Here is a 26,199-nt window from a genome sequence, read left to right on the forward strand (position 1 = left end):
TGCACCAATTAAGATCGAGGGCTGAGTCCTGTGGCGCCAATGGCGAAAGTCTCAGGGGCGGTGGAGACGGACTTTACGAGGAAACAAGAAGACAAGCTCAAGATGGAGGCGACGGCGACCGTTGCCGCCTGACAGGTGAGGGCGGGCCCGGCAGTGTTAGGTTTCTGAAGCGACCGCTGGGCTGGGGCAGAGAACCGGGACCGAAAGTTTAGCAACAGGGTGGCTGCATCTGGGCCCCAGCGCCCCCGGCCCGGAACCGGAGGAGTGGTTTGACCTGGGCGAGACCATCGTCGACCCCTAGGGGTAGCGGTGGATAAAGGTGTAAAGCTTCCGGGGATGGTTTCACCCACCGCTTGTGGTAGTACGCCTGCGCAGAGTTGGAAGGCCTTCGGTAGGCGGGGCCGGGCCGAACGGGTGTTGGGCCCTAGGGTGTTGTGCCAGGATCCCCTCGAAATCTCTTTAGGGTATCTGATGATCCTTCCTTACCAGCAGCGGGAAGTGCGTGGAGACGGGGCTCACCACTTGCTTTCTTATTCTGGATCAGTGTCTGACCCAGTAGGAGAACGTTTGAGGATTCCCCTTTTCTCCTGTTTAACCTCCTCCAGCTTCCTTCCATTATCGTCAGAAATATGTCTGTGACCCCTTCATTAGTCGACAGGGATAATTTTGGAGCCTCCCTGCTTCACCCCCATTCATTTCACCTCAACAATGACGTGATGCACCATTAACCTCCTTTTCCACCTGACAATGTCTGGTGACCACCATTATCTAGTTTTTTTCCCCATTACTATCTCCAGTTACATCTCCCTTTGTTACATCTCCCTTCAGCATAGTGTCTGCTGAGCCTCTGTGAACCCCCATCACAGTCTAGGGACTCCCTTTGGTCAGCTGACAGTGTCTGTGAGCCTGCCATCATTACAGCCCAGGGCTTATGGTTGCCCACAGTGCCCTTAAGAACACTCTGGTGCAATTCCCATTTCTCCCAAATTAAGGGCAGTAGTTGATCCATCCATTCCCCTTCACCCTGACCGTGACTCTTCCCTCCACACAGCATCTGGTAACCCCCTTGTCCATTAAAAAGACAGAACAGACTGTTCATGTCCATTATGTACCTGACACACCCCAGTGCAGTGTGTGCTGACCTCCCCATTAGCCTCCAGCAGAGACTTGTGGACTCCTGTGCCCTCCAGGACAGTGTGTGCTGTCTCTCATTATGTTAAGCCACTCCCACCTAGCCCTGTGTAGAGGTCCTGGCAGAGCTGAGCAGAGGAGGAACTGGATCTACTTCAAGATGTTAACAAGTTTCCTTGGACTGCTCTGTGGAAATTAGGCTACTGGGGGTGATATGGAGCCTGGAGATTGAACTGTTTTTTGTCCCCTGCCACTGTGATTCCAGATTATCATTATTGGATCTCTGAATTCCTCCTCTGTCTTTTAGGAGCCCCATGGCACCTGCCCAGCCCCACTTCAGCCTGTCTTGACAAAGTACTAGGCCCATGGAGCCACCACGGGGCCCCCCTGCCAACGGGGCTGAGCCATCCCGGGGAGTGGGCACTGTTAAAGTATACCTACCCAACAAGCAACGCACAGTGGTGAGTCTGATGGGAGCAAAACTGGCAGGGGTATGGATGGACCCAGTTCTAAATCTTGGATCAGAAGGGTATATTGGCTGGGAGGAGGCTTTTGCCAAAGGATGGGAGAATTGGCTGGGGCCCCTGTTAGCCTCTGACACCCCCACATCTGCACAGGTGACTGTCCGGGATGGCATGAGCGTCTATGACTCTCTAGACAAGGCTCTCAAAGTTCGGGGTCTCAATCAGGATTGCTGCGTGGTCTACCGGCTCATCAAGGGGTAAGTGTGGCATATGACTTGCTTCCGCCTTCCTTCCCCTACCATCTGGTTGTCTAGTCTCCTATCCCCTCCTCAGTGTCTTCTGACTCCTTCATGCTGTTGTGGAGTCTCCTTAGAGAGAATACTGTGTAGTATTCCCTTAGTTCAGGGAATCCGTGGGTGCATCCAGCGTTTGTTTCATCACTTCATTAGTTCATTGTCCTGTAAGGTCAGCAACACTCTCTCCTTGGTCCCCAAGTCTTTACCGCTCTCTGTCTATTTTGTTCATTTATTTTATTCTTTCACTATCTCATCAATTTCTCATCTCTCTCCTACCTCTCCTTTGCCATTCTCTGTCTGCTGAGTTGGGACTCGCTGATCTTCCATTTATTCCTTTGTTCTAGGGCTCCTTAATTTTATTTAATTCACGCATAGCTTTTTATTTGTTGTTTCAGTGCCTCATCAGCTGTTTTTTTTCAGGGGCTTGTTTAACAATTCTGAGATTTAGTTAGTTTTTCACCATCTTATTTGCTCTTCACCTTGTGATTGAAAGCATGTACTCTTTACACTGTCCTGCCACTCTCAATACCTTGTGGCCTTGGGCAAGTGAGTCACTATCCCTCTGAGCCTCAGCTTCCCCATCTGTAAAGTGGGGCAATGATGGGTCCTAGTTCCTAGACTTGCCATAATGAGAATGAAATGCACCAGATGTTACTCCATGGATGACAGACTTGGAGGGATTTTCAGGGGTTCTCTGCCGTCCCAGGGCCTCTGTCTACCCTTCCACTCACTCCTTTCCATGCTTCCTGCAGGCGAAAGACAGTCACTGCCTGGGACACAGCCATTGCCCCCCTGGATGGCGAGGAGCTCATTGTGGAGGTCCTCGAAGATGTCCCACTGACCATGCACAATTTTGTGAGTGCAGGGTTGATAGTGGGGGCAGACCCTGGGTGTGGGAGGAGGGTTCTTGACCAGGCCTCAATCTTCCCTTCTCTGTGGCAGCAGGTACGGAAGACGTTCTTCAGCTTGGTGTTCTGTGACTTCTGCCTTAAGTTTCTGTTCCATGGCTTTCGCTGCCAAACCTGTGGCTACAAGTTCCACCAGCATTGTTCCTCTAAGGTCCCCACAGTCTGTGTTGACATGAGTACCAACTGCCGACAGTGAGCCTGGGCTGGGGTAGGTGGGGGGATGGGGAGGACAGATGCCCAGCCACAAGACTCTTATAGATAGCTGACCCTTGTCCCCTTGCTGTATACTCTTAATGCCCTCAAGGTTCTACCACAGTGTCCAGGATTTGTCCGGAGGCTCCAGACAGCATGAGGCTCCCTCAAACCGCCCTCCAAATGAGCCGCTAACCCCTCAAGGTTCCAGGTAGGGATGCCTAGGCTAAAGGGCTGCTATCCAGAGAAAAAGATCTGGAGACCTTTGTAGACCACAAGCCATTCTTTTTTTTACCAAGTACAAGTGAAAGTTTATTTAGAAAGTCACAGAGGTAGAAAAAGTGAGCCAGCTGGGCTGCGTGGTCTCAGGAAACAAGCACTCTAAAGACTGAGAGCATGCCCTGGGAAAAGAAGGGGTTGGGGAAAGGTGTGGGTGTGTGTGTATGAGAGACAAAGAGAAAGAGAGAGAGAACACCAATACCTACTACAAGCCATTCTTCATTCATTTACTTAACAAACATTTGTTGAGCACCTACAAGTATGAGTAAGGACATAGAGCTGTGGGACCTTGAACAAGTCATGTAATCTTTCTGGGCCTCAGTTTTCTCATCTGTAAAGAGGGGATAATGGTACTTTTTAGCACATAGGGTTCTGGCAAGGATTAAATGAATTAAGATGTGTCCAGTGTTTAGAAGAAGATCTGGTACAGAGTATAAGTTCTTATTAATTATGTCTATATATGTGTGTGTGTGTATCTCTCTATATATGCATCTAACTTCTAACTAGTTTATTCTTCCAGTATAATCATGCTCAAGCCTTTCCATTTTGAAATACATATTATTTTATTTTAAATTCCCTTTTATTTCTCCTTTATGTTAAGTCTTTTAATACTATAGTATTTCTATATTAAAATACATTATTGCTCTCATATATCAAAAGTTTATAACATGCATTTTATGTGTCTTATATATTTTATAATGTCTATATTTATATGGTATATGATAATGTATCATGTGTTAGATTTATAATTTTTAAAAAAGATTTTATTTGTTTTTAGAGCGAGGGGAAAGGAAGGAGAAAGAGAGGAAGTGAAACATCAGTGTGTGGTTGCCTCTTGCGCACCCCCTGGTGGGGACCTGGCACGTGCCCTGACTCCAAATTGAACTAGTGACCTTTTGGTTCACAGGCCATCACTCAATTCACTGATCCACACCAGCCAGGGCAGATTTATGATATTTTTATATAATGTAGAATATCATATATTTTAATATATAAAGTAATAAAGTTAGGGCATTATGTTATTTTTAATTATGGGTGTATGTGGATGAATTATGTATGAATTTCATTTCAGGATAGTTGAAGGGAACATGAAGAAATATTTTTGTGCTCTGGCCCGGTGGCTCAGTTGGTTAGAGCGTTGTTCCGTACACCAAAAAGGTTGTGGATTCGATCCCCGATCAGGGCACATATGGGAGGTAGCTGATTGATGTTTCTCTCCCTCACTGATGTTTCTCTCCCCCTCTCCCTCCCTTCTTCTTTCTCTTAAATCAATAAACATATCCATGGGTGAGGATTAAAAAATGCATAAATATTTTTGTAATATAATTTGTATGTACATGTAACATATAGCATATTATAATATATATTGAAATATTACCATTCTAATATAGATTATATATTATGTAATACATGATATATTTGAATAGTACATATAGTTATGAAGTATTATATATTAATCTTTCCCCCACTATCTGTGTGGCTCACTGTCCCTTCTTTAGGTCTTTCTTCAAATGTTACCTCCTTAGAGAAGCCCTTCCTGACATCTCCAGTGACACTTCCTGTCTCCTTATTTTGTTTTATTTTTTTCTTGTACCTATCACCATCAGACAGATTAAGTGTTCTTTGTTTTTTATTTTCTCTCTCCCTACTGGACCATCAGTCTCATGAGGGCAAAAACTTTTACTTGTTTTGCCTAGTTTTATTTTCACTGCCTAGCATGGTATCTGGCACATGGCAGGCACTCAATAAATGTTTTTTGAACAAATGAACAAAGCACTAACAGTGGACATTTACTCTGTGTGAGGTTAAGCACATGTTTACAATGGGGCAGGGTGGGGGTGCACTTGACTGGTTCGCCCACACATTTGACAATGATTTCACAGCCTTTCCCCTGGCAGCTCCTGCACTCAGCACCGAGACCCTGAGCGCTTCCCCTTTCCTGCCCCGACCAATGCCCCCCTCCAGCGCATTCGCTCTACGTCTACCCCCAACGTCCATATGGTCAGCACCACAACCCCCATGGACTCCAGCCTCATTCAGGTTGGTGTCAAGGGGGTCAGTCACAGGGGACCACCAAGCAGAGGGGAGAGCCATTCCTGTTGGCCTCCACATCCTCTCTCTGATCCCTGTCCCTCTTCTTCCAGCTCACTGCCCAGAGTTTCAGCACTGATGGTGAGTACCCACTGCCTGTGCCCTGAGCCCCACCTCCACCCTGCTTGCCTCCACTCACATCCTTTTCCCAACCACAGCTGCTGGTAGTAGAGGTGGTGGTGATGGAGCTCCCCGGGGGAGCCCCAGCCCAGCCAGTGTGTCCTCAGGGAGAAAGTCCCCACATTCCAAGTCCCCATCAGAACAGCGGGAGAGGAAGTCGTTGGCTGATGACAAGAAGAAAGTGGTAAGCTCCAGGGGGAACCTGTGGGGGGCACCACAGGCTGAGTGATAAGGGATGTGAGCAGGCCCCTGAGATGCCGCCCATGTGGCCCACAGAAGAATCTGGGGTACCGGGACTCAGGCTATTACTGGGAGGTGCCACCCAGTGAGGTGCAGCTGCTGAAGAGGATCGGGACGGGCTCGTTTGGCACCGTGTTTCGCGGGCGGTGGCATGGCGATGTGGCTGTGAAGGTGCTCAAGGTGGCCCAACCCACAGCTGAGCAGGCCCAGGCCTTCAAGAACGAGATGCAGGTGCTCAGGTGAGATTGCACATGTGTGTGGAAGTGGGGAGAGGGCAGTGGGCATGGCCTTAGTGCCTCCGGGGAAAGGCCACGTTCAGGCGCTTCTGCCCATCACATGTGTTTGTGTTGTTACAACCGTAAACATTAAGTTCTATCAAGAGTGTCCTTTTTCCCTCTTGGAAACAGGTATGTTTAGAGGACCTCTGATAATGTTTGTTTGTGTTTGTTATTGTTTGTGTTTGGGTTAATATTGACATTAATTAACCACTCTGGCTCCAAAATGTGGGGCTTGTTTGCCTGCTGTGAAATGGGTATGGCCGTAGGACATCACTGAGTGCACTTACATTAACAGCATAATGCTAGTTAACTGCATTGCCAGGAAGGCTTGCGTCCTTCCTTCTCCTCTGCTTGTACTGTGTCATTAGTATTACGTTTATTGTGTTGCATTCTTGTCCTTAATTAATTATAATAATTGCCATTGTTGAACAAACAGTATTACAGTTGACCCTTGAACAAAATCCACTTCTACATGGATTTCTTTCAATAATACTGTGAATGTATTTTCCTCATGATTTTCATAATAACATTTTCTCTAGCTTACTTTATTGTAAGAATACAGTATCTGATATATATGACATATAAAATATGTATTAATCAACTGTTTATGTTATTAATAAGGTTTCTGCTCAACAGTAGGCTATTAGTAGTTAAGTTTTAGGGGAGTTGAAAATTGTATGTGGATTTCAACTCTGGGGGATCGGGGCCCCTAACCCACGTGTTGCTCAAGGGTCAACTGTATTAATTATAATAATAACCATAATTTAATCATTGCTTAATTAATGATTGTGGTTGCTTTACTTAATATATCATTAATACTATATTAATTCATTTGTGCTGAGAAACCCTGGTGTTCCCTTTTTGCCACTCTTGATTACTACGACACCTGGGGTTTCCTCTCCTGACAGATGGGCACAATTATGTTACAGAGTTGATGTTATCATAACTCCTTGTGCTATTCTAATATTTATCCTCATAATGGATGCCACAGTAAGAAAACTTCTTTCTCTGTGAAATACCAATGATTGGAGCATGTTGTTAATTTGCATTATATTAATATTTCAACCATAATATAACTGCTATGAAGAATGCTTATGTGCTATTATCCACTCTGACATGGCAAAATTGCAGGGCATCATTGATGTTACAGTTGACCCTTGAACAATGTGGGGTAAGGGATGCCAGCTTCCCTGCACAGTCAAAAATTTGTGGGTAACTTTTGACTACCCCAAAACCTAGTTGTCCCTCAGTATCCATGGGGGTTGGTTCCAAAACCCACCCGCAGACACCAAAATTTGCAGATGTTCAGCTCTTGTATAAAATGGCATAGATCAGTGCATTGAGTCAGACCTCAATCCGCAGACTCCTAATCATAGATAGAAAACCATACAGGTATTTCTTGAAAAACATCCATGTACAAAAAGACCCATGCAGCTCAAACCCATGCTGTTCAAGAGTCAACTGTGTTTACATTGGTGTTAACCATAGTTGTAGTTAATACTTCTATAAGAAATGAAGGTTTTCATCCAAATTAGACCTCATCTATTCATACGTTACAGAGTTTCCATAAGGCAGAGCCAGGTACCTAGGAGCAATAAGAACAGGGACAGTGGAGTTTTCAGAGGGCTTGCTTATATTCAGTGCTGTTCTGTGTGCCTTACAGATTTTTAATCACTCCTGCCAATATTTCCATAAGATAGCTAATGTAATTATCACAGTTGAGGAAAATGAGACACAGGTTAAGTGTCCTCCCAAGATTGCAGTGAGGGTCTGGGGAAGCCTGGGTTGGAACATAGCATCTAACTTAAGTTCAAACCCCAAGTTCTTTACCTCTAAGCCTTTTGTGGTGACTAACAGGATATAATCACATCACCAATACTTTTACCTGGCATTTATCAATATTATACTAGATCAGTGTAATATTGATAAGTTGCCATTCTACTTTCTCATCTGTAAAATGGTCACAGGACCAGGTAATGGTCGGGGTCAGAGGTATGGCAGGTGTTTATGATTAAGACACTACTGGGCGACACAGGGTGGGGGCGGTAATCCGTCCCTGCTGCTTTTGGGAGACTGGGATGAAGAAGTTCAAAACATAAGCCACAGCTCCAAATCAGCCCAGCAAAGATATCTCACAGATGTATTGAATCTGGCTACAGTCTGGCCCTGAGCTTCCTGAAAGGCAAGGTAGAAATGATGACAGGAGGTGTCAGTGAACAGAGCCGTTCCTAATGCTCAGAAAGTGAGTGACAGTTGCTGTTTTCTCTCCCTGCCCTAATACCACCCTCCCTGCCTGCAGGAAGACACGTCATGTCAACATCTTGCTGTTCATGGGCTTCATGACCCGTCCAGGGTTCGCCATCATCACACAGTGGTGCGAGGGCTCCAGCCTCTACCACCATCTGCATGTGGCTGAAACACGCTTTGACATGGTCCAGCTCATTGATGTGGCCCGGCAGACTGCCCAGGGCATGGAGTGAGCCTCCTGGCCTGGGGACTAGGAAGGGGGCTAGGGGACCTGGGGGAGGGAGATGAGGTAGCCCCCATCCAATTTTCCACCTGCTTCCACCCCTACAGCTACCTCCATGCCAAGAACATCATCCACCGAGATCTCAAATCTAACAGTATCTACCTGTCACTGTCAAAGGGCTGGGGTGAGGTGAGGGACTTAGAGGGATGTCTCTTGGTGGGGGACTTCTGAGGACAAAGTGGAACGGGCACATGTCACCTGGTCCTTGTCAAGTGGCAGAGCTGTGGCTGGTGTGGAGCCTGTAATAGGGTCTCTTGGTCAGGAATCAGAGTTGTGGCTTGTTCAGGTGCTGTTCTTGGGGACTCTGGTCACAGCCTAAGGTGTGGCAGTTGTGGAAGGCATTAAAGAGAGTTCCTGATCGAGGTCATGGACATGGTGGGTATGGGTGCCCTTAGAGGGGCTTCCTGGTCAGGAGTCACAAGGAGGGCAAGTATAGGGGGCATTAATTGGAGCTCCCCACCCAAGTCAAGGTTGTAGTGGGTTTGTGTGACACTGGGGGACTTCTGGTCAGGGTTAGAGGCATGATTGATATGGGGCTGTTAATGAGAGCTTCCCAATGAGTGTGAGAGGCATGCCTATTGGGAGTCCTTGTAGTGGTCCTTAACCCCAGTGGACATCTTCCTACACGAGGGACTCACAGTGAAGATCGGTGACTTTGGCCTGGCCACAGTGAAGACACGGTGGAGCGGGGCTCAGCCCTTAGAGCAACCCTCAGGCTCTGTGCTGTGGATGGTGAGCAGGGCTAGGGTCTGGACCAGGGGCATATAGGGACATGGGCTGCAGGGCTGGGACATTGGGTGTGAAGTGGGGATGGGGATGCCTGTTTGCCTGGACTGTTCATGTTTAACCTCACATGGGTGGCTCTGAATTGTACCCTGTTTGGCTAGTGGGATCTGGGACTATGGGCTAGCCATTTGCTGACCTCCCTGGTTTCCCTGCCTGGTCTGGCCTATGAAGGCTGCTGAGGTGATCCGTATGCAGGACCCGAACCCCTACAGCTTCCAGTCAGATGTCTACGCCTATGGGGTTGTGCTATACGAGCTCATGACCGGCTCCTTGCCTTATAGCCACATTGGCAGTCGTGACCAGGTAAGCCATTCGCCTTACTGCAATCTCCCAGGCTAAGGGATCTCCTCAACCTCTAAACCCCAGATCTTCTTTGCACAGACCAAGAATGCCACACTTCTCCCAGAAACCCCACATTTTCTGGGTTTAGAGCTCCCAGAATTCTCTGGGTCTCCTATACCTAGAATCTCCTTTTTCCCCCACAGCCACAATCATCTAGGTCCTCAAAGTCCAGAATCTCCCTAGGCTCCCAAATATCCAGAAGCCCTCTGGACCCCTTGACAACTACCAGTCAGTCCTCTGGCCTGGGAACTCAAAATCCTGCAGATCCCTGAAGCCCAGAATCTGATTTCTCCCAGAAACAATCCCTTTGTGCTTCTGGAATACTCACAGATACCCACAATTATTCAGGCCTTGGGAATTTGGCAGGCTTTGGGACTCTGGCAGTCACAATAATCTAGGCCCCACTCTCTCACAGTTCTCCTGGTTCAAGGCCTGGAATCTCCCAGGACTTCAGAAACCAAGGATCCTCTAGACTCTGATACCAGTAGTCTCTACAGCACACAATGGACCCACCATCCTCAGGCCCCAGACCCCCACAGAAATACAAGCTCCAGAGGGCTAGAATCCTTTACCTCCCTTCTGACCCAGAAATTTAAATTTTCTACAGACCACAAGTCCCCTAGAAACGTATGGACCCATAATCCTTTGGGCTCCAGATATCTACAGTCCTTGATTTTCCCCAAGCTTAAATCCTGGTGTTCTGCAAGCAGAGAATCCTTCCAAGGTCTCAGATACCTAGAATTCTTGGATTCAGGAGATACCACAATCCTCAGAGCCCCATTACCCAGAATACCCCAATTCCTCAAAAGGAACCTTCCAAGTGTCTCGAAATCCCAAATTACCTGGACCCCCCAGCCCAAATCCTCAGATCATCCATTCCTGTCTCTCCTATCCCAGATTATCTTTATGGTGGGCCGTGGCTATCTGTCTCCAGACCTCAGCAAAATCTCCAGCAACTGCCCCAAGGCCATGCGGCGCCTGCTGTCCGACTGTCTCAAGTTCCAGCGGGAGGAGCGGCCCCTCTTCCCCCAGGTGGGTCCAGTAGCAGCGATGGATACCCTAGGGAGGGGACTCTGAGAAGGAAGACTCCAAGGTGTGAATGTGAACTGTGCCTGTTCAAGGCTCAGAGTTGTACAATGTGTGTGTATATGCTTCCCCATAAGGCTGGGGTCTGGTGGTGGTTGGGTTCCCATGTGGTCCTGGATACCCTTCTCATGTGACCCTGCCCCTAGATCCTGGCCACGATTGAGCTGCTGCAGCGGTCACTCCCCAAGATTGAGCGGAGTGCCTCTGAACCCTCCTTGCACCGCACCCAGGCTGATGAGTTACCTGCCTGTCTACTCAGCGCAGCCCGCCTTGTGCCTTAGGCCCCACCCCCAGCCACCAGGGAGCCAATCTCAGCCTTCCACACCAAGGAGCCCGCCCACCAACCAATCGATGTACCATCTCTGCCCTGATACAGCCCCTGGGAGGTGAGGGTGTCCCCTTGTGCTTTTCCAGTTTCTCTGGAATTGGGGGGCCCTCAAAGACAGATCATGGCCTCCATAGTTTGGTTTCTGCTTGCCTTTGGAGATACTTCTAAGTTTGTGAGCTCTTCCATCTCCAATGGCTGGGATTTATAGCAGGGATTCCACTCAGAACCTCTCTGAAATTTGTGCCTGACGTGCCTTCCACTGGATTTTGGGGTCCCCAGCACCCCATATGGATTTGGGGGTCCCTTCTCATCTCCCCCTGCCATTCAAGGACTCCCCTCTTTCTTCACCAAGAAGCACAGAATTATGCTGGGCCTTTGCTTGTTTATTTTGCTTCCCGACTCTTCTCATGGGGTTCAGAGCTGCTGAGGGGTGGGGGTAAGTCCAGGCAAGGAGTGGAGGTTGTGGGGAGGTGCGGACCACATGAACAGCGCCACTGCACGCATCACCACAGGCGGCACGATGAACGAGTACCACATATGCCAAGCACGGCACGAGAGGAGGCCACATCAGTCACAGACACAGACGTCACGCAAAGGTGGGGATGTGGAGGACCACTGGCCTTCCATGTGCAAAGGATTCTGGGAGATTGGGTGGAGTTTGCATATTTAAAGACAGCTGTCAAAGGCAGGAAAGTGGGGTAGGAGTCCCTGGAGAACTGAGGGGTCCTAGCAGTGGGAGGAGCTCCCAATGTATTGAATGGAGTTGGGGGGGAGGGGGATCCTTGGCTTGGGTGATGGCCTTTGAAGAGGTGGATCTCCAGAAATGGGAGATCTATGTAAGGGGGCTCAAAGGTAGGAGTTTCTTAATGATTTGGGAAATTTTGATGGGGAACAACATGTGCTTGAGAGAGCTGGGACCACGAGTATATTTCTCGCGAATTTCAGGTCTCTAGGAGGGGACTCCATGGTGTTAGGGCCAGAGTGGGTTGCCTGGTGTTTGGGAACGTCTGGGAATTTGGAGGTTCTAAAACTAAGAAGTAGGTCCTGAGGTGACCAGGAGTGGGCTTCCCAGGGACTTGGGAATTCCAAACATGAGAAACAAGTTTAGGACCAGGAGTGAAGTTTCTCTAAGGACTTGGGCATTCAGAGGAATGAGAAGAGGGATATTGGTGAACCAGGAGAGGGCTTCTCAGGGGAGTTGGAGATCTCAGAAGTGAGAAGTGGATTCAGGGCCCAGAGAGGGGTTGCCCAGGGATTTGGGGGGGTTCTCAGGGTAGGGTATCAGTCGGAGAAGAGGCTGGCGAAAGACTTCCTCAGGCTGCGGATGGTCTCAGCTTTCACCTCGTCCTGGCTAAGGCTGGGCCTGGGCGGGGCTGGCTCTGGAAGGTTGAAGGCATTGGTCAGAGACTGGGATTTGCTAGAGAGAAACAAGGTGGAGGCATGGGAGGAAGGGGGAAGAGGAAGGGAGGAGGGGGAGAGAAACACATCGTTACCCCAGGCCCGGCCCCAGCCCTGCCCCTCTGGTCCTGGGGCGTGCCTGTGACCCTCCCACCCATCAGCACAGGCCTGAACCCTGATGGATTCTCAAGTGGAAGTTGGGAAGCCAGGGTGGGAGCCCTTGGATCCAAGGTGAAGAAGTCTGGGATTAGTGGGAAGAGTCCTGGGCTGAATCTTTTCTTCAAATCTGGGCTAGGCTGGGAGGAGTGTGATAGAAAGGTGAGGATGGGCAGGCAGGTTTCCAGTCTCAAAGTGAAGCATCCAGGAGGGAAGTGGGGACAGCTTGGACCAAGGACAGGCTGGGAGGAGCAAATCAAAGGGGGAACAGTTGAATGGGGTAGCAAGGACTTTTGAGTTAATGTGGGGCAGGTCTGAAATGGATCAGAAGGGCAGACAGAATGGTGTGATGATTTTGGGAGGAGACTGAGATAGACCAGAAGGATTTGGGGATAGACCAGAAAGGAGCCTACACCAGTGATTTTCAACTGTGTGCTGCAAAAGGCATACTGGTGCGCCACAAGAATTTTTAAAACATACAGTACCTGACTATTTAATCAGGAGCAGTGACCTCTTTCCTCTTAGATTGTCAAGGTAAAAAATGACAACAGCCAGCACAAGAGTAGACATCCCATGTGAATGAATCAAAGTTATACCTATTTTTTTTGGTCAGATCAGCAAAAAATACAATGTTTGGTGTGCCTCACAATTTTAGTAATTAATTTATGTGTGCCATGAGATGAAAAGGGTTGAAATTCACTGGCCTAGGCTGTAGGAAAAGTATGAGGATGACTGGAAGGAGTGTGAAATGACATAGGAGGACTGAATTTGAGGGGGAGCAATTTGGAATGTTAGCTGGGAGGAGTCAGGGAGGATGAGTTTGGCAGGGAAAGCTCCAAGATGAGAGGAGGACTTGGTGGGTGGAGAGGTATGAAGGAGGGTCAGCAAGGTACCTGGGCTGGAGGAGGGGACTTTCCAGGGCCTATTGGGAGGACTCTGAAGTGAAATTGGGTTTTCTCTGGAATCAGACACCAAGTCTGGTATGGAGGGAAAAGGACCTGGGACAGAGGGCAAGAGCCTCTGTGGACTGAGAGGGGTGATAGTTTGTGGGAGGGGTCTGGCCCAGACTGGAGAGAGCTCTAGACCCCTGGATAGGATCTGGGTCTGAGGAACTTGGGAGCTGGGGCTGCCCTCCTTGTACAGGAGCATGTTTTGTGAGCACCAAGACAAGGGCTGCTGTGGGGTCCCCTTACTTGAGCTGGGGATGTGGGGGTCCCCCGACAGCAGTGGTGGCAGGTGGCGGCACATCCTGGCTAGGTTTCTGGGCCAGCTGTGGCTTGGTAGGACGTCCAGCAGGGCTGGGGCCACTGGGCCGTGGTTGCTGTGTGGTGGGTGGCCCAGTGCGGGGCATGGGACCCACTTGGCTGGCCTGGCGAGTGGGGCCAGCAGGGCCTGGCGGTTTCTGGGGTGGACCCTGGCGCTGCTGACCACCTGGTGGAGCCCCTGAGGCCTTCAGTGGAGCCTGACCAGAGACAGATGTTTGACGGGTAGCCTGTGGAGGGCCTGCCTGACGCTGGGGAGATGGGGAGGCAGGCGGGCGGGCTGATGGAGGTGCCCCAGGTCCTCCTGCCACTGGCCGGGATTGGCGGCCTTGACCCTGGGTCAGTGGTGGGGCCTGGGACACAGGCTGCTGGGGTGCTGATGTGGGACTTGGTAGGCGCTGGGGCAGGGGGCTGCCAGTTGGGGGTCCAAGGCCTGAAAGGTGTTGCTGGCCCTGTGGGGGTGGGCGCTGCTGCAACGGAGGTCCCTGGCGTTGTGGGCCTGGGCCCGGCTGTGGAGGGCCACCTGAGGGACAGAGAGAAAGAGTTCACATGTGAGAGCCAGCAAGTGACAGGTAGGGGGCCTGCCAGATGGCAGGTACCGGGGAGGCTGGCTCCTCACTTACCCTGTGGTGGGGGTCGTTGCTGAGCCAGGGGCCCAGAGGGCTGCTGTGAGGTCTGGCGGCCTGAGGGCAGGGCTCCTGGGGATGGAGCCTGCGGCAGAGGAGTGGAACAGGAGAGGTTAAAAATAGTTACCAGCCAGCGGAGCATCAGCCAATCAGAATAACACAGGTTCCCTGTATGCTGGGTGTTGTCTGTGTTTGTGGCTGAGCTGAGGGGATGTCAGGTTGCTGGGTGGGGACCCCCAGGGGAGGGGTCAGGAGGCACTCAGGGAAGTCAGGGTAGCAGCTATTTATCAATTTTTTAAAACAATTGCTTGATCGCCACCACATGTGTAATGGTGACACCCTTAGCCTGCTACTGATTAGCTAGCTCTGTGACACACAGCAGGACCAAGGGCTAGTCTGCCCACCACTAGCTGACCTGGCTGTGGGAGCCCCTGCCAGGAGAGGCATCCCGCTGCCGTGGCAAGGCCTGAGCCATCTTGTTGACCACGAGCTCTACAATGAGCTGCTTGTCTTCATCCTGGTGGTCACCAATGAGTGGCATGGAGGAGCCCACCACCTGGGGGAGGAAAATGGACTCAGTGAGGAGAGAGGCAGGAAGTGCACATGAGGATGAGTGACAAAATGCTTTAAGTTGGCAGAAGGCATGGTGGCTGCCAAGGAAACAAGCTTTAGTTTGAGAGGCACTGATTTGCACTATGAGGAAGGCTTATCTCCTACAAGGTACTGAACAGCTTTATGAGGTGGTAACAAATTAGGGCCTGTGGGCCAAATCCAATCCAGCACCTGTTTTTGTACAGCCCCCGAACTAAGGATAGCTTTTACATTTTTTAATGGTTAAAAAAACTCAAAAGATTTCATGACATGTGAAAATTATGTCGATAAACAAAGTTTTATTGGAACACAGCCACATTTTTAACATGTTGTCTGGCTACTTTTGCAGAATTGAGTACCTTCAATGATACTACACAGCCCGCAAAGCCTAAAATGTGCACTGTCTAGCCCTTGACAGAAAACACTTGCCAATCCCTGCTTTATAGTTTGCTAGGAGCTCTGTCCTTTATAAAGAACTTTGTGGTTTGTATGTTACTTCACAGTTTACAAAGTTCCTTGCCCTTCACAAAGGACTATGGGATATATGGTGTGTTTAGACTTCAGAAAGTGCTTTGGAAATGGCACCAGTGTATACAAAATGCTTTAACATGTAAGAAGTGCTGCTGTTTACAAAGCACTCTAAATTTTCAAGGCATTTTACAGTTCACAAATTGCTGCATTGTTTACCAGGGGCACGACTGTTTACCAAGAGCTTTAGAATTTTGCAAGTGTTTTGCTTCAATAACAAGGACTGCCCAGTTTACAGAGCTCCTTTTTATAGTGTTATAAAGCACTTTGCTATTCACCAAGAACATCCTACTTTATGAGGTACTTCATAGTACAGAATGCCTTAGTATCAACTAGTACTCTATAAAGTTCTTTGTAGTTTACAAAGTGTGTTTCTGTTTACCAAGGACCTGTCAGTTCACAGAACACTTTAAAAGTTAGTTCATAGAGCACTTTATAGTTTAAGAAGTGTTTTGCTATTCACTAAGGATGTTCAAGATCACAAAGTAGTTGAGAGTTTACTTAGAATTTTGCCATTTGACAGGGTGTCCCTGTTCACAAGCACTTTACAGGTTACTACGCATTTTGCCATTCACTGAGGACATTCTGGGCCATGGAGTGCTTCCTGTCGTGCACCTGCTCCTCCCTCTGTGCCCCAACCAATCCCTGGGTGCTCCCACCTCAATGATGTGATCCCTTCCGTCCTTGCCATGCAGCGCTTCCACTGCGCAGATGTCCAGTCCCCCAAAAATCTCTGAGCATGTATCCACCCACAGCTTGTACCTGGCCACACATGGGGCAAGAAAGCCTGTCAGTGCCTTGCCTGGTCAACCACACTCCCACCCTTAGTTCAAACCCCCATGAGTTCAGGCCACCCACCTGTCAGACATGGCAATCTGCTCAAGCATTGCAGAGCCAGTGTTGGTCTTCCAGTTTCCTGAAACTGATGTTCTCCTGGGAGACGAGAGAAGAGAGATTCTTGGGGATATGAACTGCATAGGGCAGAGCAGAGGACCCCTACCTAGACTTCAATTTCTCCACTCACATGTAGGCCTTGTAGTTCTGCCCAATCTTCTGGACGCGCACGTCATATTTGGCATCAATGAAGGGCTCAGCAGTGGCATATGTCTTGGTCAGTGCCACAACACTTGCAATGTCCTGGAAGTCATGCTGGTTGTCCACCTTGACCTGTGGGTGGGGTGGTGATCAGGGCCTTGGCTGGATGGGGCAGCAAATGAGGGCACCTCGGGGTGGGGGCATGCATCCAAATAACACTGGTGAGCTGAGTACACAAAAATTCAGTGCACATACCAAGGGACCCATGCATGCATAATTCTGAGCCTACTGGCTTTACATGTACACACAGACACAAAGTTGGGTGTATATGACCCTGAACATGCTAAAAACTATTCAATAGTCCACCTTAAATAGGTAAGTGGTATGGTATGTGAATTATATCTCAATAAAGCTGTGGAAAAACTGTATATACAGTATATGCATACAGACACAAAATCAATTGTATACATAGTATACAAACAGAAGCACAGACACACTCCAACATACAAATTACAAGTCTGCTTTCTACATATACAGAGACAAAATCGGATAGCATACAGGACCCCAAGACACCCTGAATGTAAAAGATTATGTAGTATGTGCAACACAGATGCATGCATATACACAGATACAATGTATACACTAACAAAATAACAGGACACAAAACTAGCTGACTGCATGACAGAAAATTGGGCCAACAAAATCTAAGAATATGAGGGAAAAGATACAAATAGATAAAAACACCACAGGATACACAATCATACAGAATTACTGGTGTGCGCTGAGTACACAATACACATCTACATACATAAGCACAATGCCAGGAGCATACACCATTTACAAACACCTTGGGACACACTCAACCTGGGGACTCACCTTGCCCATACCAGAGTGCGCATGCCCCATCTTCACAACCACAGGGTACGTTGTGCTGCTGAGCTGGTAGGGTGGAAAGCAGAGCATGGTCAGGGCAGGAGGGCTGATTGTCAGGGGTGGGGTGGTGCTGAGGGGAACCCATCCAGCAGGAGCCACATGAGGATCCCTTTCCCAGAAGAGGCAGGTCAGAGACAGGCAGACAGCAGCTGGGGGGTCACACAGCACCTCTGAGCTCATAATCGAACCCAGAGCCCTGTCTGCCTGTCCCTCCCTCCCCCACCCCCAGACTTCCTGCCCCTGCTTTCCCAGGAAGAGGCAAGGGTGGGGGCCTTTTCCGGAAAAGGGAAAGTTTGTTTATACAGTGACGATGATAGAAAAGTGATGTGTGCATGTGCGTGCATGGGGGTGTGGTGGTGAGCATGTAGCAACTGGGTCCCTCAGCCAGGCCTTGTATGTAAGCCTTGTCCATACACATTCACAACCTAGACACACACAAACCCTCAAAACTCAGATCTATACAACCAAGCCCAGACATGCCCACGCATGTTGAGGCCCATGAGATGGAGAGACCTGCAACCAACACTGGCTCCGGGGCACATCACACTCTCCAACTGCATAGTCACCCACAGTCATTTAGCTAGCCTGGAGTTCACAGTGTGGGGTGGGAGCCAACCAACATTTCTGGCCAGCCTCCTTGCCCAGCAGCACACACTCAACACTTTTGAGCAAAGACACACACACAGCCCCCTCCCATCATCCAAATCCACACAACAGTTAGAGGGACACACACAACACAGAATATTACATAATTAATACAAAGACAACCCTCAGGGCACAACAATAGAAGGCAGAGGCATACATGACCCTGAAAGGTACACACAACAGAACTGGGTACATAGTCAACAGACACACATGCAACACCCTTAGACATACCCACACAAACAGAGACACACACTTTTGGATACTCACAGAAACCACTGAGACCCGCACCACTCCTGAGCACACAAAAAGTATATCTAGGGACAGAACATGCCTCGCCATATGTACAAAAAGAGAGGCATGCACACAACCAGAGACACCACAACCCTCCTAAGCATACAGAAAACAGTCCTGGGTGTGTATACACACACTCACACACACACACACACACACACACACACACACACACACACAGAGTCTCATGCTCACACATTCAGGTGCAGGGATGCGTCAAGTTTCCCGATTCTGGGCAGAATCCAGGGGACCAAGTTGGATGACCCCAGCTCTATCATAGTATGGATGCACACAGGGCCACACCCTCCGTCTGCTGTGCAGACAGCTGCCCCACGGGGTAGAGAGATGGCATTCCCGGAGGGGTGGCTGAGACAGCAGTGGTTCCCAGTTCCCGACAGGCACAGGAAGCCCGCAAGCTCAGGGTGACCGATTGCCCTTCAGGCATCGCCCTCCCTCTGCACTCCCACCTTCCTCATTTCCCAAATGACTGGCGTCACTATGGGGCACTGAGAGAGGCACCGTGTTGGATGGGGGGTGGTGACAAGGATCCTGTAGACAGAGTTGCAGGGAAACACTGCAGAGGCGGCAGATGATGTAACACTCAGGCACACTCACAGCTCACAGAGAGGAGAAACATCCACAATTACATGTGCAACCTACCTGCTTTACAAAGGCAGACACACAATTGCCAGAAACAACACAAAACACTCAGGCCCACACATACACCATACACAACCTGAAAGGCATGCAGGCAACTCTCAGGGGCAGAGACCAGGAGAAAGCTAGAGAGCTGTGCAAGCACACACACAGACACAACAGATTTTCTAGGCTCCTCTTTTTATAAACCCTCCTTGTTTCCTCTGGGCCTGGGCCTGAATACAACACTGTGGACTTGTGTATGTGTGCCTGCACATGTGCGCATGAGTGGAGCTCTGCACTCTGGGATCCTCTGGAGAGACCTAGCTTTGAGTCTTGGCCTCTCCACTTCTTGAAACCATGTGGGACCCCAGGAAGTTTACTTAATACTCTCTGGACCTCAGTTTCCTGATCTGTACAAAGGACACAATCAGGCCCAAGCACTTGGTGTGCTGCAGAGATTGGTAGGTATCTGTTCTGCACACCAAGTCGGGCCCCATGGCTGCCCACCCTCAACTCACCCAGCTCCCCAGATGGTCACATACCCAGATGTTTTTCCATGAAACCCCACCAGTTTTTCAAAACCTGCACAATAACCTGGATCCACACAACCCCTCACACGTAGACAGTCAGCAAAACTCTGTGCTGACTCAGGTTTCAGCTGGCGTCAGAACCAGGGTCAGCGAGGGGCTGCATCAGGACTTTCCCTTCCCTCACTTCTCCCTTTGGCCCCCACCACTGACTTACTCAGCCCTTTGTCTCATTCACTCTCACTCCCCCACTTTCACAATCAGCTTCTCCAAATTCCTGGTTTACTGTCTTTTGCCCCCCCTCCCCTGTCCCTTTGTCTCCCCAACAGTGATTTCTTCACTCTCATTCCTGGGCAGGTCAGTCAATCCTTTGTCTCAGTTTCCTCATCTGCATAATCAGAATATGAACAGTCTCTAACTCACAGGGATATTGTGAGGGGCAGATTAGTTATGTCGGGGGGGAAAAATGCTAAGCACAATATCTGGAGCACAGGAAGTCTGCATCCTCCAAAAGTGTTAGGTACTATTATAATTATTGGTTTAACATCTCTTGGTTAGCCAACATTAACAAGGAAGCAATCTGGATTGACTGAGAAATGAACTAACAAAGATTTTAGAACAGTGCTTGATGTCCATTAAGCATTCCGTAAGTGCTGGTAATTTTTGTTGCGATGGTGTTGTTGATTGGGTTAACCTCCCTCAATTAATCCAGCTTAATTGGAAAGAGGGCAATGGAGAGTGAAGAAGAGAATTTACACAAAGACTTCAGGGCACAATACACAGTAAGTGCTCAGTAAGTGACTACTATCATCACTATCATCATTATTATTATTGGTCTGTCCTCCCTGATCAACTGAAGGACGTCAGTCAGCCCCCAGAGTCCTTTCCCAGGACCCTAGGGAAGATTCAGGTAGCATCTGGAAGCTGGCATGCAGGGACTGCCTCACCCCACCCCCTACCAGGGGCATGGTAGGGGAGGAGTTGGTGGGGAAGGGGCAGGACAGGATGGGAGGGTATCAGTTTTCTCCTGACTCACTGGTCTCTTTCGCCATCATTCAACTCCCCCTACCCCAATGCTCATTAATCCAACAGCACCTTTCCTAACGTGCCAAGCCTGGGTTAAGATCCCGAGGCCAGCTGGCATAAATTAAAATCCCAGCCATGCCCTGTGGTCCTGGGAAAGTTCTTCAATTCCTTTATGCCTCATATTTCCTCATCTGTAAAATGGGAAAAAAAACTGGTACTTATCTCAGAGGCTTATTATGACTTTTTTAAAAAATTGAATTAGAGTTGACATAAATATTATATTCGTTTGGGGTGTACAAAATGGTGGTTCAAAATTTTTACACATTATGAAACAATCACTGTGATGATTCTAGTTAACATTTGTCACCGTACAAACTTATTACAGTATTATCAACTATATTCCCTGTGCTATACATTGCATCTCCATGACTTATTTATTTATAACTGGAAGTCTGTACTTCTTAATCCCCTTCACCTATTTGACCCACCCCATTCACCCTCTGGCAACCACCAGTTTGTTCTCTGTATCTATGAGTATGTGTCTGTTTAGTTTGGTTTGGTTGGTGTTTTAGATTCCATATATAAGTGAAATCACATGGTATTTGTCTTTCTCTAGCTTATTTCACTTAGCATACTAGTCCCTAGATCCACCCATGTTGTTGCAAAAATTGTGACCTTTGTGAAATAAATTATGCTGAATGCCTGGTACACAGTTGGTGCTATATAAATGCTATTTGCCTGTGTTTTCCGAGCAGGGTTAAGATCCAGACTCTGGCTCCAGGCCACTGAGTTCAAATCCCAGTTGTGTCACTTATTGTGATCTTGAAAAAGTCAACTTAATCTCTCAGTGCCTCAGTTACCCCACATTGTATTCTTCCTCTGTTCACCTGCTTTATCTCCCTCCACTGCTTCTAATCAGTCTCCTCTCTGCCTCCCCACCCTTCATCCAGATGTCAGGGTTTACCAGACAGGAATTTCAGTGTGTGCTCGATATACAGTAGGTGCACAAGAAATGTTTTTTCACGAAATGAATTGATTTGGGCTTCCTCCATGGGGAGTTTTTGGGCGTGGGTGATTGGATAGACTATGGAGAGTTTGGAGACTTTAGGTAATTGCACTGGGGGAATCGTGACTTTAAAGCCCTCCATTGAAGCCGCCTGCAAGGACTGGGACCAGACTTGGAGATGGGGGAGGGAGATGACCAGGGCGAGGCCCAGGGGGAGGGAGAGAAGGCTGAAGCTTCTTTCGGCAGCCATCGTCCCGCCCCTTGGCCACCACTGACGGTGGGCGGATGAGTAATGCATCCAGGAAGCCTGGAGGCCTGTGGTTTCCGCACCGCTGCCACCCCCGCCCCTCGCGTGGACATTTATCCTCCGCCGCTCAGGCCCTGCCGCCATCACCGCAGACCCAGCGTCTAGAGAGGCTACACCAGAGGTAGGCAGGGGCCTGGGCGGCCTCAGGGCTGGGCTGGAATTCTGCTGTTGCAGGACATCTGGCTGGTCAGCCTAAAAGGCAGACACCAGTACCCTGGGCTGGTCAAGGGGGAGAGGCCAGGGTGGGGTTGGGGGTGGGGTGGGGCTGGAACTGCTCCAAACTCCTTCCAATCCCTAATATCCATTCCAACTCCCCCAAGCTCATGAGCCCTTAATACCACAGACGCTTCCTAAATGGCTTCCTCCCCTAAATTCCCTCATTGCCCCCCAGATCTCCTATACCCAAACCCCTGAAGCTCCCCCAACTCCCCAGCTCCACCAGATTCCTAAATCCTCAACTCTCTCGAAACCTCAAAACTTCCTCTGCTTCAAAATGCCTCTGAGATCCCCTCCTTAAGCTCCCAGTTCAACTCCTAAACCCCCAACCTCCTCCAAATTCCTCAGCCTCCTTCAACTTCCCGGACTCCTCTATCTCTCAATATGCACAACTGTGAAACTCCCAACCTCCCCCCAGATTCCTACAGTTCCCCAAACCAAAAATTCCTCACCCCCAACTCCTCTACTTTCTGACTTCCCAAACCCCACTAAGTCTTCAAACTCCCCCAGCCCCCTTTTCCCCAAATGCCACAACCTCATAATCTACACATTTACCCAGTCCCATAAACAGACTCCACAACTCTGAAACTCTCCCAATCCCCTAGTCCCCTAAAATCCTCTGGGCTCTCAAACACCCACCCCCTTAAAATCCCCAAACTCCCCAACCCCTCTAGCCCAGGGTGGCAGCCTAATCCTGTCTGCTGGTGAGGGTGGAGCAGGATGGGGTGGGAGGCCTTGCCCAGGTCCTTGGATCAGCTGGGGTGGAGGCTGCCTGACTCTTCCTCCCCACTCTTGCAGAACCCACCATGGCCCTCTTTGTGCCCCTGGCCTCCGGCATCCTGTTGTTGCTGTGTCTGACAGTCCCCAGCCTGGCCTGTACCTGTGCCCCACCCCACCCACAGATGGCCTTCTGCAGCTCTGACCTTGGTGAGTGTAGCCCACTCTACTCACACACTGTGCTTTACTTTCCCTCTCAGTCCAGTGGGGTTCAGAATGGAGCTCACCTCTAGAACAATTCCACTCAGCCCTGCCCTGACTCTGCTTTTGCCACACTGGTATTCTCACTGGCTTCCTTTGATTACTCCAGGCCCAGTCCCTCCTCAGGGCCTTTGTACTGGCTGCTCCCTCTGCCTAGTACACCCTTCTCCCCAGGTATCCATATGGATGGCTGCCTCAAATGTTACCTTCCCAAAATTTTAACCCCTGTCCCCTAGTACTCCTGATTCCCCGTATCCAATTCTGAAGTTTCCCATCACAGTTAATACCTTCTAACATTCCATAGGCTTATCTATTTTGCTTGTGTTTAGCCTTTGTCCTCCTGGCTAGAATGTGAGTTCCACAAGGGAAGGAGTTTCTGTGTTTTGTTCACTGTTGTGTCCCTAACAACCAGAACAGTGCCTGGAATACAGCAGGCATTCCAAAATATTTGTTGAGTGAATGAACACATGATGACTATATGAAATAGGTTTAAAGCATACCTGGCAAAGAGTGGGCACTCAATGTATGGGTGAATCATTTAACAAATGTACAAATCTCTTAGTGTGTTGTCTGGTATCCAGTGATCCCTATTTAAGTATGTGCTTTGCTAGTATGACTATTGTGATTATTTTATTTTTACTGGCTCACACAGTCTATTTGACTGGTTTCTTCCTCTCCTCTCCTGCAGTCATCAGGGCCAAGTTCATGGGGACTGTAGAAGTCAACCAGACCACCTTATACAAGCGTTATGAGATAAAGATGACCAAGGTATTCCTCCTGCCCCTTCCTCAGCAGTTCCTAATATCTTCTTGTCAAAAAAACAAAACAAAACAAAACAAAACCCAAAACCTCTGGCCATCAGTTGGGAGGAAGTTAGTTGTGATCTCAGGATGCTATATGAAGAAAGTGGAGTGGGAAGATCATGTCAGTAAAAGATACTCTTCTTATCCATCAACAGATGTTCAAAGGGTTCAACACCTTGGGGGATGCTGCTGACATCCAGTTTGTCTATACCCCGGCCATGGAGAGTGTCTGTGGATACTTCCACCAGTCCCAGAACCGCAGTGAGGAGTTTCTCATCGCTGGTGAGGCTCTGCCCCCTAGTCCTGGGCCATGTCACCTGTCCCTCAGATGCTGCAGGGCAACCCTCCCTGAATGGGCAAGGCTCTGAGGGAAGGGTCCCAGTTGAAATGGGGACCACCCCAATTTCAGCCTATCAGAAGGCCCCCAGCAGAGTCTGTGCTCCAGGGATGCCAAGCAGGGCCACCCTGCCCATCCCCCACCTCCTGCCCCAGCCAATCAGAAGCTGCCTGTTGTCCCTTCCCCAGGACAATTGTGGAACGGACACCTGCACATTACCACCTGCAGTTTCGTGGCTCCCTGGAACAGTTTGAGCCCCGCTCAGCGCCGGGGCTTCACCAAGCTCTACGCTGCTGGTTGTGAGGAATGCACAGTGAGTGCTTGGGCCCTGCCTGCCACCTGGGGAGGGCTTCTTGGGCTCTTCCCTAAACCATGGTTTGTTTCTCACTCCTTCTGGATATTCCTCATCCCTGTGGCTGCTCCCCAAACCTTTGGGTTACCCCTGATCTTCCTTGCTGTTCCCTTAAACCTAAGACTGTTCTGGACATTCTGGTTGTTCCTTTGCCCTGTGCCTCACACCTGGGGATTCACAGTTCTAGCTGCTTTCTATCCCCCTAACTCTCCCTTGTGACTGTTCTGTAGTGCTGATGTTTGTTCCTGACCCTCCTGGATTTGTTTCTTGGTTCTCTAGAATGTTCTCCAAGAACCCAAAATGCTGTTCCCCAACCCACTGACTCTTCCCCAGCACATCTAATTGTTGCTCTCCAGCTGTGACTATTCCACACACATGGGTGTTAGAGTGTCCTTTTGACTATTCCAGGATTGTTGCCTGTTGTCCCTGAATGTCCTCTGACCCACTGACTTTATCTGAGCCCCACAGTTCCTTCCTGTATTTAAGTTCTCCATCCACCAGCTGTTCCCTGTTACTGCCAGTTGTTCCCTATCCTATGGGATAGTTTTCAGGAGACTCACCTGACTGATCCCCACAACTGTCCTCAATCACCAAGAAACTGATCTTTTCACTGGATTACTGTCACCTCATCAAGTCCAATGACTATTCCCCAAATGGGAGGAACTGTTCTTGAGTCTGTATCCAAGTGGATACAGCTCAGTGTTGAATGCTGAGGAGGGGAAAGTTCTGCTCCATAGGGGACGCAGGAGTAGGAGAAGCCCTCAGAGATGTGTCTCCCTCCCCCGCTCCAGGTGTTTCCCTGCTCATCCATTCCCTGCAAACTGCAGAGTGACACTCACTGCTTGTGGACGGACCAACTGCTCACAGGCTCTGACAAGGGCCTCCAGAGCCGCCACCTTGCCTGCCTGCCACGGAAGCCAGGGATGTGCACCTGGCAGTCCCTGCGCCTCCGGACTGCCTGAATCCTGCCCCCAGCAGAAGCTGATACCCACACAGTATTCATCCCCTTTCCCACTCCTGTCTTTGTTTCTTCAAGACAATGAAATAAAGACCTACCACTCAGCAGGCAGTGTCCCTGTGTAGTGTCTGGGAACAAACTCATATTACTGATGACCTGGTGGGAGCACTCTGGGACAAATGCTGAGGGGATAAGGGGTACAAGGTATTGGCTTTTTATATTAAAAACAAAAAGCCTCTGCCCATCAGTTGGGAGGAAGTTAGGTGTGATCTCAAGATGCTACATGAAGAAGGTGGAGGTGGAGGGTCACGTCAGTAAAAGAGACTCTTCTCCTCATCCGTGAACAGATGTTTAAAGGGTTCAATGCCTTGGGGGATGCCCCTGGCATCTGGTTTGCCTACATCCCAGCCATAGAGAGTGTCTGTGGATACTTCCACCAGCCCAGAACCACATAATTTTCTCCATTGACATTACCATTGGTGATCTGCAATGTCAGTAATTTAACCCATGTTAT

General features: G+C 49.3%; 3 protein-coding genes across 7 annotated transcripts in view; 2 read left to right on the plus strand and 1 right to left on the minus strand.

Moving 5' to 3' along the window:
* On the plus strand, window positions 1-11,436 carry ARAF (A-Raf proto-oncogene, serine/threonine kinase). 4 transcript variants are annotated; one of them, XM_045860398.1, is made up of 16 exons: window positions 1-135; window positions 1,439-1,592; window positions 1,749-1,852; window positions 2,644-2,746; window positions 2,834-2,991; window positions 3,104-3,202; window positions 5,154-5,310; window positions 5,415-5,442; window positions 5,520-5,665; window positions 5,758-5,960; window positions 8,299-8,475; window positions 8,577-8,623; window positions 9,143-9,261; window positions 9,487-9,618; window positions 10,555-10,689; window positions 10,890-11,436. In XM_045860398.1, the coding sequence occupies exons 2-16, from the start codon at window positions 1,497-1,499 to the stop codon at window positions 11,022-11,024; spliced, it is 1,839 nt and encodes a 612-aa protein (XP_045716354.1). In that variant the 5' UTR covers window positions 1-135; window positions 1,439-1,496; the 3' UTR covers window positions 11,025-11,436. The 4 variants fall into 4 exon arrangements, with proteins under 4 accessions (XP_045716354.1, XP_045716357.1, XP_045716356.1 ...); XM_045860401.1 differs by having other exon boundaries at window positions 5,169-5,310; XM_045860400.1 differs by having other exon boundaries at window positions 2,837-2,991.
* Window positions 11,437-11,438: 2 nt separating this feature from the next.
* The window catches only part of SYN1 (synapsin I), a 48,180-nt gene continuing 33,419 nt past the window's right edge, over window positions 11,439-26,199 (minus strand). The window contains exons 6-13 of one of the 2 annotated variants that reach the window (XM_045860397.1): window positions 17,544-17,606; window positions 16,657-16,799; window positions 16,491-16,565; window positions 16,292-16,394; window positions 14,929-15,069; window positions 14,511-14,598; window positions 13,819-14,410; window positions 11,439-12,450 (exon numbers count right to left, since the gene is read on the minus strand). In XM_045860397.1, coding sequence (XP_045716353.1) covers window positions 12,423-12,450; window positions 13,819-14,410; window positions 14,511-14,598; window positions 14,929-15,069; window positions 16,292-16,394; window positions 16,491-16,565; window positions 16,657-16,799; window positions 17,544-17,606 — 1,233 coding nt within the window. In that variant the 3' untranslated portion in view covers window positions 11,439-12,422. Of the gene's footprint in view, window positions 12,489-13,818; window positions 14,411-14,510; window positions 14,599-14,928; window positions 15,070-16,291; window positions 16,395-16,490; window positions 16,566-16,656; window positions 16,800-17,543; window positions 17,607-26,199 lie in introns of both variants that reach the window. The other variant, XM_045860396.1, reaches the window with a different exon arrangement.
* On the plus strand, window positions 21,996-25,792 carry TIMP1 (TIMP metallopeptidase inhibitor 1). The gene is made up of 6 exons (XM_045860405.1): window positions 21,996-22,162; window positions 23,056-23,184; window positions 23,924-24,003; window positions 24,194-24,320; window positions 24,564-24,688; window positions 25,519-25,792. Exons 2-6 carry the CDS (start codon window positions 23,064-23,066, stop codon window positions 25,687-25,689), a joined length of 624 nt encoding a protein of 207 aa, XP_045716361.1. The 5' UTR covers window positions 21,996-22,162; window positions 23,056-23,063; the 3' UTR covers window positions 25,690-25,792.

The sequence above is a fragment of the Phyllostomus hastatus genome, unplaced genomic scaffold (assembly GCF_019186645.2).
Source record: "Phyllostomus hastatus isolate PE091 unplaced genomic scaffold, TTU_PhHast_1.1 phas_scaffold_200, whole genome shotgun sequence".
NCBI lineage: Eukaryota > Metazoa > Chordata > Mammalia > Chiroptera > Phyllostomidae > Phyllostomus > Phyllostomus hastatus.

Excerpts from the sequence above, each read along its gene's own strand:
- ARAF (XM_045860398.1), top strand. The coding sequence starts at position 1,497 with ATGGAGCCACCACGGGGCCCCCCTGCCAACGGGGCTGAGCCATCCCGG. Across the intron at positions 2,747-2,833 it reads CACTGACCATGCACAATTTT|CAGGTACGGAAGACGTTCTT; the intron begins GTGAGTGCAGGG and ends TCTCTGTGGCAG. Across the intron at positions 5,666-5,757 it reads CTGATGACAAGAAGAAAGTG|AAGAATCTGGGGTACCGGGA; the intron begins GTAAGCTCCAGG and ends TGTGGCCCACAG.
- TIMP1 (XM_045860405.1), top strand. The coding sequence starts at position 23,064 with ATGGCCCTCTTTGTGCCCCTGGCCTCCGGCATCCTGTTGTTGCTGTGT. Across the intron at positions 23,185-23,923 it reads CTTCTGCAGCTCTGACCTTG|TCATCAGGGCCAAGTTCATG; the intron begins GTGAGTGTAGCC and ends CCTCTCCTGCAG. Across the intron at positions 24,321-24,563 it reads TGAGGAGTTTCTCATCGCTG|GACAATTGTGGAACGGACAC; the intron begins GTGAGGCTCTGC and ends TCCCTTCCCCAG.